The sequence below is a fragment of the Anneissia japonica genome, unplaced genomic scaffold (genome assembly GCF_011630105.1).
Source record: "Anneissia japonica isolate Jap-2015-1 unplaced genomic scaffold, ASM1163010v1 scaffold522_len1101056_cov227, whole genome shotgun sequence".
Lineage (NCBI taxonomy): Eukaryota > Metazoa > Echinodermata > Crinoidea > Comatulida > Comatulidae > Anneissia > Anneissia japonica.
In genome coordinates, this window is record NW_022756123.1 from 570,820 (window position 1) to 586,209 (window position 15,390).

The 15,390-nt window shown below is 33.4% G+C and overlaps 2 protein-coding genes across 3 annotated transcripts in view; both read left to right on the forward strand.

Annotated features, from left to right (window-relative positions):
• The first annotated feature begins 313 nt into the window (after positions 1-313).
• Positions 314-3,741, forward strand: LOC117124012 (vacuolar protein sorting-associated protein 26C-like). Its single transcript, XM_033270130.1, has 7 exons — positions 314-473; positions 985-1,128; positions 1,559-1,708; positions 1,894-2,049; positions 2,279-2,456; positions 2,901-3,026; positions 3,472-3,741. The coding sequence occupies exons 1-7, from the start codon at positions 420-422 to the stop codon at positions 3,552-3,554; spliced, it is 891 nt and encodes a 296-aa protein (XP_033126021.1). The 5' UTR covers positions 314-419; the 3' UTR covers positions 3,555-3,741.
• A 3,575-nt stretch (positions 3,742-7,316) lies between these two features.
• The window catches only part of LOC117124050 (cystathionine beta-synthase-like), a 19,378-nt gene continuing 11,304 nt past the window's right edge, over positions 7,317-15,390 (forward strand). The window contains exons 1-4 of one of the 2 annotated variants that reach the window (XM_033270176.1): positions 7,317-7,466; positions 10,311-10,449; positions 12,371-12,480; positions 14,204-14,338. In XM_033270176.1, the coding sequence (XP_033126067.1) occupies positions 10,349-10,449; positions 12,371-12,480; positions 14,204-14,338 (346 nt within the window). In that variant the 5' untranslated portion in view covers positions 7,317-7,466; positions 10,311-10,348. Of the gene's footprint in view, positions 7,474-10,310; positions 10,450-12,370; positions 12,481-14,203; positions 14,339-15,390 lie in introns of both variants that reach the window. The other variant, XM_033270177.1, reaches the window with a different exon arrangement.

Consider the following 15,390-nt stretch of genomic DNA (forward strand, 5'->3'; position numbering starts at 1 on the left):
CCACTACACCTAGGCCTACCTATCCTTCCTAGGCCTAGGCTAGACATGATCGAATGCCATTCACGGCCATGGGATGATACAAACCTTAACTTTTTTTTACTTAATGGGCATGCAATTTTTTCAAGGATTTTTTGATCAAAACTGCAACTAGAATATCGTGAAACAACAGATAATGACACAAATTTCTTGAACAACATAACTAGGAATTATGCTTAGGCCTAGTCTAGTATGAAATAAGTGTTATTCATCTCGACCACTGATCTCTACTATATAAATCAATGCGCCGATCCTCTCCTAGCCTACCTTAACTCGAGCGTATGTATGAGGGCGACAAACAGGAGTCGCTCGAGTGATCACCACACCAAAAACCTACTCCAAAAATCTAGGCCTAGGCTAGAAGCAATATATTACAGGTGGAGATGGCGGCTCTCGATGTTCGACTGAAGAAGGTCAATAAAGTTTATACTGAAGGTGTAAGTCTAGCCTAGTTCCGGAAAATTTAATGATATTAACCCTACACCCTCCTCCCTCCTTTTTTATATTTGTATTAGCCTAGCTAGGCATAGGACTGGAGTGGAGGACCCTCCTCTAGCTAGACATGAATTCGATCCAACTCGGCCACAAGTCAACTCGGCCACAGTCAACGAGGCCCAGTTCTCATCATCATCACAGACAATCCCAGTTACATTGACTTGGAGGGTGGCTATGTGCTGCAGTATCATTCCCTAAATACACACATTTGTATAATTTTAATCAATATTTTGTCATCTGTTCATTCAAAAACTTAAATGCAACAAAAACAAAAATAAACTAGGCCTATATCTATATAAAATAATTTTGAACCTGTCAATTACTCTGTGTTATCATTTAAATTAATATAAATTGCTCAGTTTATGCTAATAATAGGTAAGGTACTATTGTTGTTTTTTAAAAAATAAAATCGTAACAGCACACTGTTAGATTGGAAATTATTCTTATTTGCAGGAGGTGTTGAATGGTATTGTAGTAATTGAAAGTAAGGGTGACTTGCAACACCAAGGAATATCTCTGTTAGTTGAAGGGACAGTGACACTACAGTTGAGCTCTAAAAGTGTTGGACTTTTTGAAGCCTTTTACAGTTCTCTAAAGGTATAGTGAACCACATTGGTGTAGCCATCCAGAATCAGGAAATTAAATTCAGTGGCAAATCCAAAATTGCTTTCCTGGGGTGGCACAAGAGGCAATTGAAGACGGAAGTTCCAAAGAGGATGAAACCTATGGTCGAGAGAGGAAGGTTTTTGGGTGTCCTCTTACCTATTTTGGGGTCCAGGGGAATGTTGGTTTGGAAGGGTGTGAGCACCCCTTTTTCGCCCCCGGTGGATCTGCCACTGAAATTAATGATGTACTGTAATATATCATTTTTGATTAGAGTTGATTTGATCAACTTCAAGATTTGATTTATTTTATATCATACTGTATAGAAAACATGACAAAACATCATGAAGCAGATGCACCGTACTACTTGATAATGGCATTCATGGATACAAGTACATATAAAATATTTTGTTATTCTTCACAGCCTATAACATTACTCAACTATAGTTTAGTGGTTGCTAAGCCAGGAAAACTTCCATCAGGGAGGACTGAGATTCCATTTGAAGTTCCATTGAAACCCAAGGCAAATAAAGCGCTTCATGAAACATACCATGGGGTGTTTGTCAACATACAGGTGAGGTGCTGGGAGTGTGGTAGTAAATATGAAAAAGTAATGTTGAGAAATACAGAACACTGTACATACAGGGCTGAAGATCACTTATAAAACATGTAATGTTGTGATGTAAACAGTTGAGTAATCAGATTGATAAATCAAAGAAATTTTACCAAAATCATTTCTTTTCTTATTCTTTATGACAGTATCTTATAAAGGCAGAAATGAAGCGCCCTCTACTTGCCAAAGATCTGACAAAAAATATTGAATTTATCATCGAGTACAAGCTACAAAAAGAGAAGATAATCCCTAATCCAGTTTCATTTTCTATTAAACCAGAAACACTCCAAAATGTCAAAGATGTAAGTTGAATTCCATTATGAATTTTAAGGGATGATCTCAAAAGATTTATTTTAAGATATTAAGATTGTTTAATCATGGTTTAATCAATAAATGATTCTTCAATGTTATCATAAGAAACTGGGTACTTTTAGTAAAATGTGACAGTTACTTTAGGCAAAGTTCACAGCAAAGGTCATTATATTCACTCCTCTTGTAATTATGTATAATGTTTTTTTTTTACTTAACTAGAAGTCAAGTCTTCCTAAGTTCCTAGTGAAAGGTCGATTGGATTCAGCTCATTGTAATATTTCAAAGCCACTCACTGGTCAGCTTGTTGTAGACCATTGCGATGCACCAATCAAATCTATTGAAATACAGCTTGTAAGGGTTGAGACATGCGGCTGTGCAGAAGGTTATGCTAGAGATGGTAAGAAGTACTGTCAATCAATCAATCATCAGTCAATCAATCAACAGCCCCATTGGATAGCAGTGTTTTTACTGATTGGATTTTCATCCTGTTAAAAGACGATTTTAAACAATTTTTTTTTAAACATTTTGATTTGATTTTTAAAACATCAACATTTAATCTTTGAATCAATCCCTCACTAATAGATTGTAATCACTCATTCATTTGTAGTCAGTCACTCAGTCATTTAATCAATCATTTATTCTACAAATCAATTAATCATGCAACCATCAATTCAAGCAACCAGAGTGTAATTCAGAACCAATGGTTTTTATAACTGACCCTGTTTGTGCAGAGAATATGTTAGCATTGTGTATGCTCTGTTAACATTACTGGATATTTATCTGAAATTGATTATTTTGCACATTGATAAAATTGCAATCATATTTTTTTTTTATTATTCAGCTACAGAGATTCAAAATATCCAAATTGGAGAGGGGGATGTGTGCCGCGGACTAACTATTCCAATCTACATGGTGTTTCCCCGGTTGTTCACTTGTCCAACACTTGCTACAAGTAATTTTAAAATAGGTAAGCTATGTTTGTACATTATTTTTCATTAAAATTTCAACTAGATCCAGATAAATATTTTTAAACTTGGCTTTAGATTACCAGGATTTTGTAGCACTGCCCAGACTGTCAAATTGTATTGAACAAAAACATGTGACATGCCTAAATATGGTCATGATGACATCACATCATGACCATATATAGGCACATCATGACTATATATGGGCACATCATGACTATATATGGGCATACAACAGTTTTTGTCAAAAGAATTGATAGTGTGGACAGAGCTTGAGCCACACATTGCTGACCTTTGGCTCATGGTGGTAACCTTTCTCTCCCCATCCAAGTGGTCACAAATGGCAACTGATAACAGCTGAAATGACTATCTTCAACACCTGCAATACATTATTGCTTCCTCATATCATTGATTTTTTATTATCATCTAAATACATTTTTTTTCCAGAATTTGAAGTGAATGTAGTGGTGGTGTTACAAGATGATCATCTGATCACAGAGAACTTCCCAATTAAGTTGATTCGGGGATAGAAAGCAGGCAGTTGGGATAACATAAGATTGTTATTGGTATTACCATTATTTTATTTTTTTTAAATTTTTTTTGAAAGTCACATCCAACAGTGGGTGAACCTGCCATTTAAAGAATTTATAACAAAATATTGCAAATGTTACAATATAGAAAATTTTATTATTATTATTATTATTATTATTATTATTATTATTATTATTACCAATATCAATATTACTATCTTTATTATTATGAAATGTATAGAAAAAGTATTGGCATATAATTACAATGAGCTAATGGTATTTATGTGCACTTTGATATTTCCACAAATTTATGGACCAAAGCTGCAATTGATGTTGACATTTTGATCATGACTGGTACTACATATTATTGCTGTAAATATGTGATATTCTTGGCACTGGCATTGGAGCATGGGCTTAATGAAGCTGTAGCTGTAATATACTTCCAGTTCTGTAGCCCTTAGTTCAAAACCTGTCTCGAGTCAGTTTAAATCTTGTAAACAACAGTAAAACCAAAGCTACATACTGGGAGTTCCATTCTTATTTCACATTAGCATTCTTCATATTGGAAGATTGTAGGCAACCAGTCCTGCTGTGTTTCTGTCCCAGTAGCACTTTGTATGGGAAAACTATATGTTATGGATGAATATTAATAACAATAATGGTAAAAATGGTTTTCATTCTGGTTGTTGAACTTGTAGTCAGGAGCATTACAAATACAAACAGTAACAGACCCCATGGATAGCAAACCAAACAAGGGAAAACAACGTAAAAGATTAAGAGATGAGATCAATATTTATTGGGGAAGAGGCTTCATCATCAGCTATTGTTGGTCCACTGTTGGACAAATGTTGCAGGATTGTCGACGCCAAATCAATCTTTTTCTCTTGCTGTGTTGCACCATTTCACTCTTCCCCAATAAATATCGATCTCATCTCTTAATCTTTTACGTTGTTTTCCTTTGTTCATTTTGCCATCCATGGAGGTCTGTTACTGTTTGTATTTGTTTGTACTCCTCCTGACTACAAGTTCACTAAACAATCATAACAAGAAATATTTCCTATAAAAAAAATGCCGCAATTACTGTAGCTTATTCAATTTGTGTATACAGCTACTTCCAAATTTATCCTATGTGTAAATTTTGTTATCGTAGCTGTTTAAATAAATAAATCTGTAACTGTATTTTCGTATAGATCAATAAATATAGCCCTATGCTTATTTATTTTTAAGGATAGGCCTAATTTTTTACTGCAATATGAATATTACTGTGTATGAATTAAAGATTATTTTTAAAATAAAATTTATGTTAAAATAATAAAATGATAAAAACGAATATGGAATTATCATTTTATATGAAATATTTCTTGTTATGATGGTTTTGAGGTTGTTTCTTCACCTCATACTCAGCAACCTCAATATTAACGAGCTTTGTCCCGCAGTGCGATATTTGACGTTTTTTGATAACTTTAAATTTCTGATTGCAATATGCCCTTTAGAAAGCAGAAATGAAACTCAGCGATTTATGTAGGTAACATATGAAATGTTTACAGCAGCAAAAGAATTATTGTGCTTTTGACATTTAAACACATCTATAGTTTATTTCATTATTATAATTATTGTATTAATATAAAAATTTATATAGCATCATTAACAAAGGAGGTGCAGTATAATTGGTGCCGTGGATATTATTGGTGGAAAACAAGTTTTGAGTAATTTCTTAAATGAAGCAACAGAAAAACCATGTTTAATGTGTCTGATTTTATTAAAAGATTGTGTATTTTAATTATATAGTAGCTCTTGTTTTAATTAAATATATATCTAAAAAATATTTTCCTCCAAACATTTGTTAAATCTTGATTAAATTTCCATCTTATGATGCTGCATGTTAATTGTGGGTGAGCATTCATTGGTCTCAGTATGCCTGTTAAAATCAAACATTCCTGAGCTTTCTGTCGTCATTGACTGTAATACAGGGGTTGCGCCAGGATTTGCCCGGCGGGGGTGGGGGCGATGACCCCGGCGACTGGCAAGATTTCCCAGAGGAAAGCAAAGTGGGTGTGTGGTCGAGCTTCGATTAAAAGGTGTGGAAAGTGGTCCAGGACTTCAAAGGCTTATTTAATCGATTTTAGAGTCTACTAATATGTAGCAATTGCATATTTTTTTTCCCCCGACGAATTGTGCTTTTTCTCCCCGACGTGGGGGGGGGGGAAGTTCTTCCCGACGGGATTTTACCTAGGCCTACATGAGCTAAGTGGGTGAGGACATGGTTAGCCCATCATCGTGATCATAATAATAGTAATTATCATCGTCATCGTCATTATCAACGTCGTGATGTTTATTTTATTTTTTTTTTATTGAATGTCTTGTGTATTTCCATTTTCCTATGTTGCTTGTAATATAGTTGAATTTAGTGTTACAAAATTGTATGTGGCAAATTTAAATATTTCTTACATTTTATCAATTGTAATTGTTTTTTTAAAATATATATAAAACCATGAATGAAACTTCAGTAGCATTTATATTATCGTTATCTAATAAAGAAAACCACTAACCTTGAACATTTTTATCAATCGTAGTTGTTTTTTAATAAAATCATGAATGACAATGAATCTTCATTAGCATTATGTTATCGCCATCAACTAATGAAGAAAACCACTTGAGCATCTGTGTGACTAAAAAAACATGTTCAGACAGAAGCATATGGAAGACCAGGTGCAAAATGTACTTGTTTATACTGTATAATATTGTTTACATTAAATTTAATGAGAGTAAACCATTTGGCAACTGCTAATCATGGACCCCTAACCGATTATACGTCCAGTACTACTAGGCCTACTTTTTTGAACTACATTTGGAAAGTCATGACAGAAAGTATCCTTTCGATATCTATATTACCAACAAAAATAATGAAAAGAAAATATGAAGACTAAATTATGTATAGCTGAGACAACTATACAAGTATACTATAGTTGTCTCAGTGTATAGTAGTAGGATTATACAATTATTTAATTGTGAAAATGCAGAACCGTATGCATACATCGGAAAATATCCCATTTGTAGACAGTCGAGAACGTACAGAATATAGAATTTGTTATTTGTAGTAGGCGCCTATAAAGGAAATCTTAATTTATACAGTATTTTAACCAACCAGTAATCTATCGTTAGACCATTGGTTGGGCATTGAAGTTGCCATGGCAAAGAAAAAAATCGAAGGTCCTCCACTTGAATCTCGGGGATACCGGTTGGTCCACTTTTGTACACTCCACAAAAACCCCACTGAAATGTATGCACATTATATTTGTAGCCTCCTGATTTGATTTTTCGGTTTCCACAATCCTAAAATAATTATAGTGAGACCAGGAGTGACAAGGGTACGGAAGCACCTAAGTGCCATTCGACATGACGACTTGTCAAGATAATTTATGTTGTCAAGTCGACATAATATACATATCATGTCGACATGGCGAGATAGATTATCTTGACAAGTCGTCATAGTAAAAATTGTATTTTGTCATGGCGAGATAGATTATACTGACAAGTCGACATAATATATTGTATGTTGTCATGGCGAGATAGATTATCTTGACCAGTCGACATAATAGAAGTTGTATGTTGTCATGGCAAGATAGGTTATCTTGACAAGTCGACATAATAAAAATTGTATTTTGTCATGGCGAGATAGATTATCTTGACAAGTCGACATAGTAAAAATTGTATGTTGTCATGGCCATTTATTGTTTAGAAGGGATTTGAAGGACTGGGGTTTATTCGATGGAGGCGTGGCGGGAGGTCAGTCTTGAAATCGTTTCTGATTGGTCTGCACTTCGTTGGCATGCGCACTTTTCTCTATCCATTTTTTCCATTCAACGTGTTAATACTCAAGGAAACAGCACGGCGTGGACGTTCTAACAACATGTAAGTAGTAAGTTTTGGGTGCTTATAAACTTGTTAATATTGTACATACAGCTTTACTGATTTTGTATCTACTTGACGTCTTTCTGTCCCATCTGCTCATCCTCATTCTCATCATCACAGACCTCTCTCAATTCAACTTCCGATTACCGTAAGGAACTGGGTTAGTGCCAGTGAGTAGGTGTGTTTCTGTATTGATGTATGTATGTGATTGGTAACATGGAGTTAAATGTCCAAATACAGGATGCCTTGGAGCTATTTTAGGCCTGTGTTAATTGTTGGTCATTTGTGTTGACCTTGTCGTAAAAGGCTATAACTACTACTAGGCCTAGTACTAGTAGTAGTACTACTAGTAGTACTACTATTTTCAAAATAATTTTGTGTGCTGGCTCGATTTTGTGGTCAACTGTGTCCGGGTAAACAATGACGTGCAATGTCATGACAATGACGTGTGTGTCTGGACAGTGAAGAGTGCTTCGTTGGTGGGATAAGACCACGTCCATGGTGCTTCTAAAAATCGCCCAGACATTTTTTATCTCATGAAACTTCCTGCTTATCTTTACCCATGTCTGCCAGTGGTATAATCTCTTTAATCAGGCACTACATGAATTGAATGTAAATGCTAGTAATGTGCAACTTTTGACATCTGACCCTGTAGTACTTAGTGGAAATTTTCCAACATCTGACCCTGTAGTACTTAGTGGACATTTTCCACCCTTTTGTTTGCAATTATTGATTTATTTTTTAATATTACATCATCCAACCATACTGTCATGGAGGAATATCAATGAGTTGGAGTTCTTTTCTTGTACCTTATTCTATTTTTACTAAATGTAATTAAGGGTCATTTGGGGCTCATATCAGCCAGAAATTTAAAAGTTCCAATGTGACCCCCTTGGATTTTCCTTTAAAAAATTCTAAAAATACCCTGGTATGTCAAAAAAAAGAATCCATAATTTCAGCTCCAATTTCCAAGTGGTTTTTAAGTTATGACCTTTTGAAATTTAGGTGCACACCCCCTTTTGCATGCCGGTAATGGCTCCTTTAACTTTGTACGGTTTTTACGAAGCTATATCTCATCAATATATCAATTTTGTCATTCCATATGCATTTAAACTCCTTTGTTATTTTTGACTCAATGCCACTATGATTATGGAAGTTGCATTTCGTATTCTGGCCTTGATAAAGCAACAAAAAACTTCAGACATCCCAAGACAAAATTATTAGATTTATCTTCGTTCTCGGACCTCGTCCACATGTTGATCATAATGAATTCTCTAAATTAAATTGATCTCAGGGTTAAGGAATGTATAAGTGTATCATATGTACAAGATTATTAACAATATTTCCACTGTTTCATTCTGGTAACACATAATTACAATACCAGATTTGCTACCGACAGAATTTCATTAAACGTTTCTAAATCTGGTTGACAAAGCCGCTTCACATTCATTGAAACTGGGATAAATGAATGGCATCATTTGCCATCTACAGTTCAAAATGCAACTTCCATCTACACACTAAAGAAAAGAAACTAAAGTTTTTTATAATAAAATTTTAAAAACGAGGGATCATATAACATAAATGTGTAGTTGATATACTTTGTTAATACTGTGGCCTTTTTTATTTAGTCGTATTTTTACTGTATCATAAGGACCGTAATGGAAATAAGTTGCCAATTTCGGTATTTTATTGTGTTTTTTTATCATTTTATTATGATGTTTCTTGTCGTCTTTGTTTTATGTTCATATTCAGAATAAAGAAATAAAATAAAAATTGCTTTTTTTTTAAAATCAAAGTTTGATAACGGGTTATAATGAGCACTTTTAAAAAAGTAATTTATTTAACATTCGATGCCAGCTTCACCAAGTGTTGTATCTTTTAATTAAAATTATCAGTGGAGTTCTTTTAATGACTTTATAAATTATATTGTTTAGCAGAGTTGGACAAAATGTGATCTCCAGTCAGGTTTATTACAAGCAGAGCTATATTAAAAGCACGCCCTGCTGTGGAATCTATGCCCTTGATAATATTAAATGGTATTTATTACAGATGAAGCAATTTCATGCTTCATCACCTTACAATACATTTATTCACTGTTTGTTTGAAAAATATTGCACAATTCAATATATTATTTATTCGGTGGGATGGGCACTGTACAAGATCGACTACCATAGCTGTGCTTAAGTGTGCTAGTCTGGGTATATTACAGTACAGTCCCTCATCTTTGTTATTGCATAATGTAATCAATGAGTTTTGAGGGTATACATACTTATTGTTTGTCTCATCATATTAACATAGTAATTTCAAAAACAAGGTAATATTCTACTACCATTATTGACTACCAAATTTATAAATTATTTATGAATATATTCACTTACCATAAAATTACTCCAAATATGTATGTGATGTCTGTTTTTGAAAAAAAAAGAGAGAATAATTCCAAAGACAATGTCATTCTGCTGCACTACCATTTTATTTAAATTATTTATTAACATTTATTATTAAAAACAATGATAATTTCATCGCCTACAGCATAATTGGCCAGAGCTTTTTTTCTTTTTTTCAAAAACTGAGTATTCCAACTTTGTAGTTAGTAGGCCTATAAGTTAGTAAAAAATGTCTATATTTTAGAATAACAATAACATTGCTGTTCTGGTAAATTCTATGGTTAATGTGAATGGTAATTTTGGAGAAAAGTGTTTATTAAAATGATTTGGATGTTCAACATTTGAATGCTGAAAATGTTGAGGCTCAAAGCACTTTGCTTGTCCAGTGGTGGCTCCAGACGTTTGTGGAATCTGCTAAATGTTTGTATTTAAGTAACCAACTCCTCCTTTTCTACAGTATAATAGATCTCGGTTTGCAAGGAGACATTTGACATCATGAGTAATTCATCAGATTGGATTCGTCCCGATGCCCCTTCACGTTGTACTTGGACCCTTGGAAAAAACAAAGAAAAGAGCCCTCATGTTCATGAAAATTTGTAAGTCATTACCAATTTGCAAAAATTAATAAGTGATTAATTTCTTTATTTATTCATTTGTTTGCTTTTTTTAATCTGATATTTGAAGAAGATACAAATAGTAGATGAGGTGTAATATTTGTATCATTACAGAAATTGAGAAGTTAATAATAACATACTGTTTGTCAAGGATCTGTTTTAAATGTGAAAACATTGACATGTGTACTTAAATGTAAAACATTATTTACAGAATATTTAATTGCAGCTGATACAAGTTAGTATCTTGCAATCTGTTACTTGTACAATACATTTTTTAATGAGGTTCTTGAATGGTTAGTCATGGTTATAGGTAATAAATATACCGTAAATCCTTGAATAAGTGCGGCATATAAAATTGTTGGAGGATTCAGTATGGCCCTTATTCGAGAGAGGCGTTTACTCGAGAGCAGCACTTATTCAAGGATTTACAGTACAACCAATAAAAGTTCTGAAATAGGGCCATATAAATGCTGTCAATAATATAGTACATGTAGTCAGTTGAATACAATGAATACGTTGGGGTTTTATAGTTCAATAGCATTAAATAAAGTTGGCATACTTTACACAGAAATATAATGTAATTTTACAGAAACCATGGTACAGTGGATATGAATAAAGAATAATACAAAATTATTTAAAACATTGAAACCCCTGACCACCTACGTAGTGAGACTGGTTGTCAAGGTATAAGGCATTTTGTATAAAGGGATCAGCATAAAATTGGACTAACAAAAGTAGGAAATACTTAAAAAATAATCTTTAATGATAGCAACAGTAATAAACATTGATACTGTAATAATACTGTCTGTAATAAGAAAATAAAATTCATAGCATATTATTAAAGTAAGCTAAATGATTTCCAATTAAGAATTACAATAATAAGTCCATCATTATTAATTAATTATTAATTAATTAATCCTACATTCCATTCCTGTATGTTTCATGATAGACACTTAAATTTGCTGGTAAGTAGAGAATTTTCATAGCAAACTGTTAATGTTGTAAATCTTGGAAAATAGAATTGTTTGATTTGTGTTTTGTTGTTGCTTAATATATAATTTTGTTAATAAAATGCATGTAGTGGTTCATGAATAGCATTGACATGCATTGCAAAACAATAGTAATGAGCAATTACATTTTTATTTTTATTTTTTAGTGTTTTCCAAATTCCATAAGATAACTAATGGTTTAGGCGAGACTTTTTTATACCTTGTTTTGCGGACTACTTTTTGTAAAGAACGTCAGAGGAGGGTGGAAAAAAAATTGTTGTTTTCTGAATGAAAATAAAATGTTTCTATTTAGCAAATAGTTTTGCTTGCCAAAAACATCCACATGGAGGAGAAAATAAAAATAAAATTTTATTGGTAAATGTAAACAATGTAGTAATCGGATGGTTAAAATGCTTTAAATTTATATAATTAGAAGAAATATCTTATTTTTGGAAATTTCAAGGCAGCGGAGGGCGTAATAAAAATAAAGAAAACTTGCATGTTTTCCTGATTTCCATTTTTTTATGGCAGCGGGTGCTCTAATTGGCCAAAATGAAATATTATTTTTATTCGAAATCATTATTGACAGGTGGCGGGTTTCGCTAAACAAGGTCTAAATAAAGTCTCACCTCAGCTTAAAATATCATAAATTATAATACGCTTTGAAATGTACCAAAAAAGAAAAAGATCCAAATTTTATACTCTTAAATCGCATTATAACTGGACTCCAGTCGCAAGATCTTTATTCAACATCATGTACATACATGATATACAGTTTCCTGGGAATACATTCAACTGAAGACATACTAAATTACATTGCTGCCTATGCTGCGTGGCCAATGATTTGAAAATTCATTTGAATTTCATTTATTTTTTTCATTCATTATGATTTTTGTAACTTCAATTTATTTCAGCAAGGAGGCCAGACCCAAGATATTTCCAAACATCCTCCAACAGATTGGTCACACTCCACTGGTCAGAATCAACAACATTGCACAATCTGAGGGACTCAAGTGCGAAATGTGTAAGTGAACATAAGTTCACCATTTAAAGAACAATAAAGGAGTGGAACATAAGATTGAGTAGTACACGTTCAGTACCAATTTGCTTTTTAGCAATTGTCTTGCAAGGACATTGAGATCCTTGCTTACAAGGTCAAAGCTGTTATATTACATTTTCACAATTATATAACAGTACGCTAGGAGGGAGGGTGTAGACAAATTTGTATGGTAATAATAAATAAATAATGGTATGTAATATTCATTTTTAAGCAACGAAGTACATTGCTTTATTTGACTATACAAACAAAATTGTTTGTACACTTTCAGAGAGGAGGGAGGTGGGTACTGAAAAAGAGTAATGTTTGTACACTTGTGAAAATGTGGATAATTGTGAACGACCCCTTAGGTTGAGTCATAATAAAATTGAAAGTAATTTTTTTTTCCTCAATTTTAATTTGATTAGAAATAACAGGGTTCGTACGGTCCTTAGAAAGTACTTGAAAGTCCTTGAATTTGAGAATCATCTTCGGTGTAAAATATTGTTGAAAAATCAGATCTTGGAAAGTCCTTCCTTTTTTTCTTTGTCAAAAATGTGTACGAACCCTGAAATAACTAGTTATCATTTTTTTTATTATAACATAATATGTATTGTATATTTAAGTGGTCCACTGGTGAATAATAATTACCTCCGCCAACGAAGTTGGCAGGAGGTTATGTTTTCGCCTGGTTTTTTATTTAGCTATTTATTTGTCTGTCGGCATACAGTTTTTTATTTATTTGTCTACAGCCCATAGTTTTGATCACGAATTTGTCAAAATCGGTCTCAATGTTCCATGAGTAAAGATCTCATTACCTCCACCAACGAAGTTGGCAGGAGGTTACATGTTTTTTCCCCTGTTTGTTTATTTATTCATTTATTTATTTGACTACTACATGTTTACTACAATTAAATCCTTAGTTTTTTTCTTAAAATGTGTTGTATTTTTCATCAATTTGCGTCCGTTTGGTTCCATCATTAAGGATTTTAGTTCGGAAGACCTGCCAATTTGTTTGCTTAGGAAGTATGAGAAGATATCCCTACGCTTCATTAAAGCTGAATTGGATTATCATTTTTTCCTCAATTTATTTGTCTGTTGGCATATTTGTTGTCAACAGCCTACAGCCCATAGTTTTTATCAGCAATTCGTCAAACTTGGCAACAGTGTTCCTTTACCTAAGATCTAGATCTGATTAAATTTGGAAGGGTCAGGGTCAAAGGTTAAGGTCACAATCAACGAAAAACTTTTTTTTTAAATTTATTTGTCTACAGCCCATAGTTTTAGTCACAAACTTGTCAAACTTGGTCACAATGTTCCATGACCGAAGATCTCAAAGCATTTGAAGGGTAAAGGTTAAAGGTCAAGGTCACAATCAACAAAAAACAATTTTTATCATAAAAACAATGATTAAAAACCTTATATAACTGTTTACCGTATAGTGTGTGTGACGTCTGCTAATAAGGGCTTGCCGGTAAATTGTAAACAAACATATGACCATTAATTTCAAAGTGATATATGTGAAAACACTTTGGTGTAGTGGTTAGAAAGTGTTTTCCACACTACCAGCCCCGGGTTCAAATCCCAAGGAGTTTTCTTATTGGGACAATATGCGGGGGAAATTTATACTGAGGAGACTTATGATGTGGGCGGAGGTATAAACTCTCCAAGTGCCCACTAGTTTGCTTATATTTTTATTTGTTCTTTTTAGTGGTGAAGTGTGAATTCTTTAACGCCGGTGGCAGTGTGAAGGACCGCATAGGACTGCGGATGATAGAGATGGCTGAGAAAGAGGGCAAACTAAACCCAGGGTGTACTCTCATTGAACCAACCTCAGGCAATACAGGTACTGATCCCTATCTTACTAATACCTCTAGTCCCAGTTGACAGATTATGTATTGTACCATAAATACTGTACAATGAATATTTATTGATATACAAGGCCCCTGAGAATTTATTATTGAAAGATAGTTACTTTCTATGTACAATGTATGCAACTCAAATATTGAATCTAACTGTTTAGTTGATCAACAAGGACATGCATGAGGAATGTTTTTTTAATTCATGTGTAGGACAACCATACTTTGAAAGAACAGAGTTTTGTAAGTACAAAATGATTGTTCCAAATATACATTTAATTGGAATAACACCAGCTCTGGATTGTAAATAGAGACAGGATAGAGATTGACAGTTCATTTTGGCTTCAACAAAAGTTTATTAGTAATCTGACAAATCCATTGACCCTGATGACACACTAGTCCAGTCCGAAATGTAGCAATATCAGAGGTTGCATTTTTTTTTGCTATATTTTTTAAAAATTGGATATGATGTAGAGTAGACATTGATAAATCAAAAAAGTATGTGCAACATTTTTTTTTTCATACGTAAGGGGGGTTGCCAGCCATTTCAAAATGGCCGCCATTTTTTCTAAAATTGTCATTAATATTGTAAGTTTATGTCATTAAAATGCAATATTCAATTGGAAATTCACTCATAACAATGACAGCAACAGTTATTGTACACATAAATCCCTGATCCATGCAAACTGGGCTTGTTTATGGAAGATGGTAAATTGAGACCTGTCTTGTCAGAAAAGCAGGCTGCCCCTGAAGCAGTTGCTGAGCTTATCAGATGTACCTGTTCAATATGTACATGTTCAAATAATACATGCACGTGTAGGAGAAATAATCTTCAGTGTACTGAGATGTGTAACTGCGAAGCAGAAGGGAGTTTCTGCAACAAAATTCCATTGTTGTCTAGTGTTTCTGATTCATCAGACAGTGATAGTGATGAAGAAAGTGATAATGAACATTAGCATATTATAAAATCACTGATGTAGGTAAATATAAGTAAATCACAGTATGTAATATGGTTACATAATACTAACACACACACACA

Excerpts from the sequence above, each read along its gene's own strand:
- LOC117124012 (XM_033270130.1), top strand. The coding sequence starts at position 420 with ATGGCGGCTCTCGATGTTCGACTGAAGAAGGTCAATAAAGTTTATACT. Across the intron at positions 1,129-1,558 it reads CCTTTTACAGTTCTCTAAAG|CCTATAACATTACTCAACTA; the intron begins GTATAGTGAACC and ends TATTCTTCACAG. Across the intron at positions 2,457-2,900 it reads AGAAGGTTATGCTAGAGATG|CTACAGAGATTCAAAATATC; the intron begins GTAAGAAGTACT and ends TTTATTATTCAG.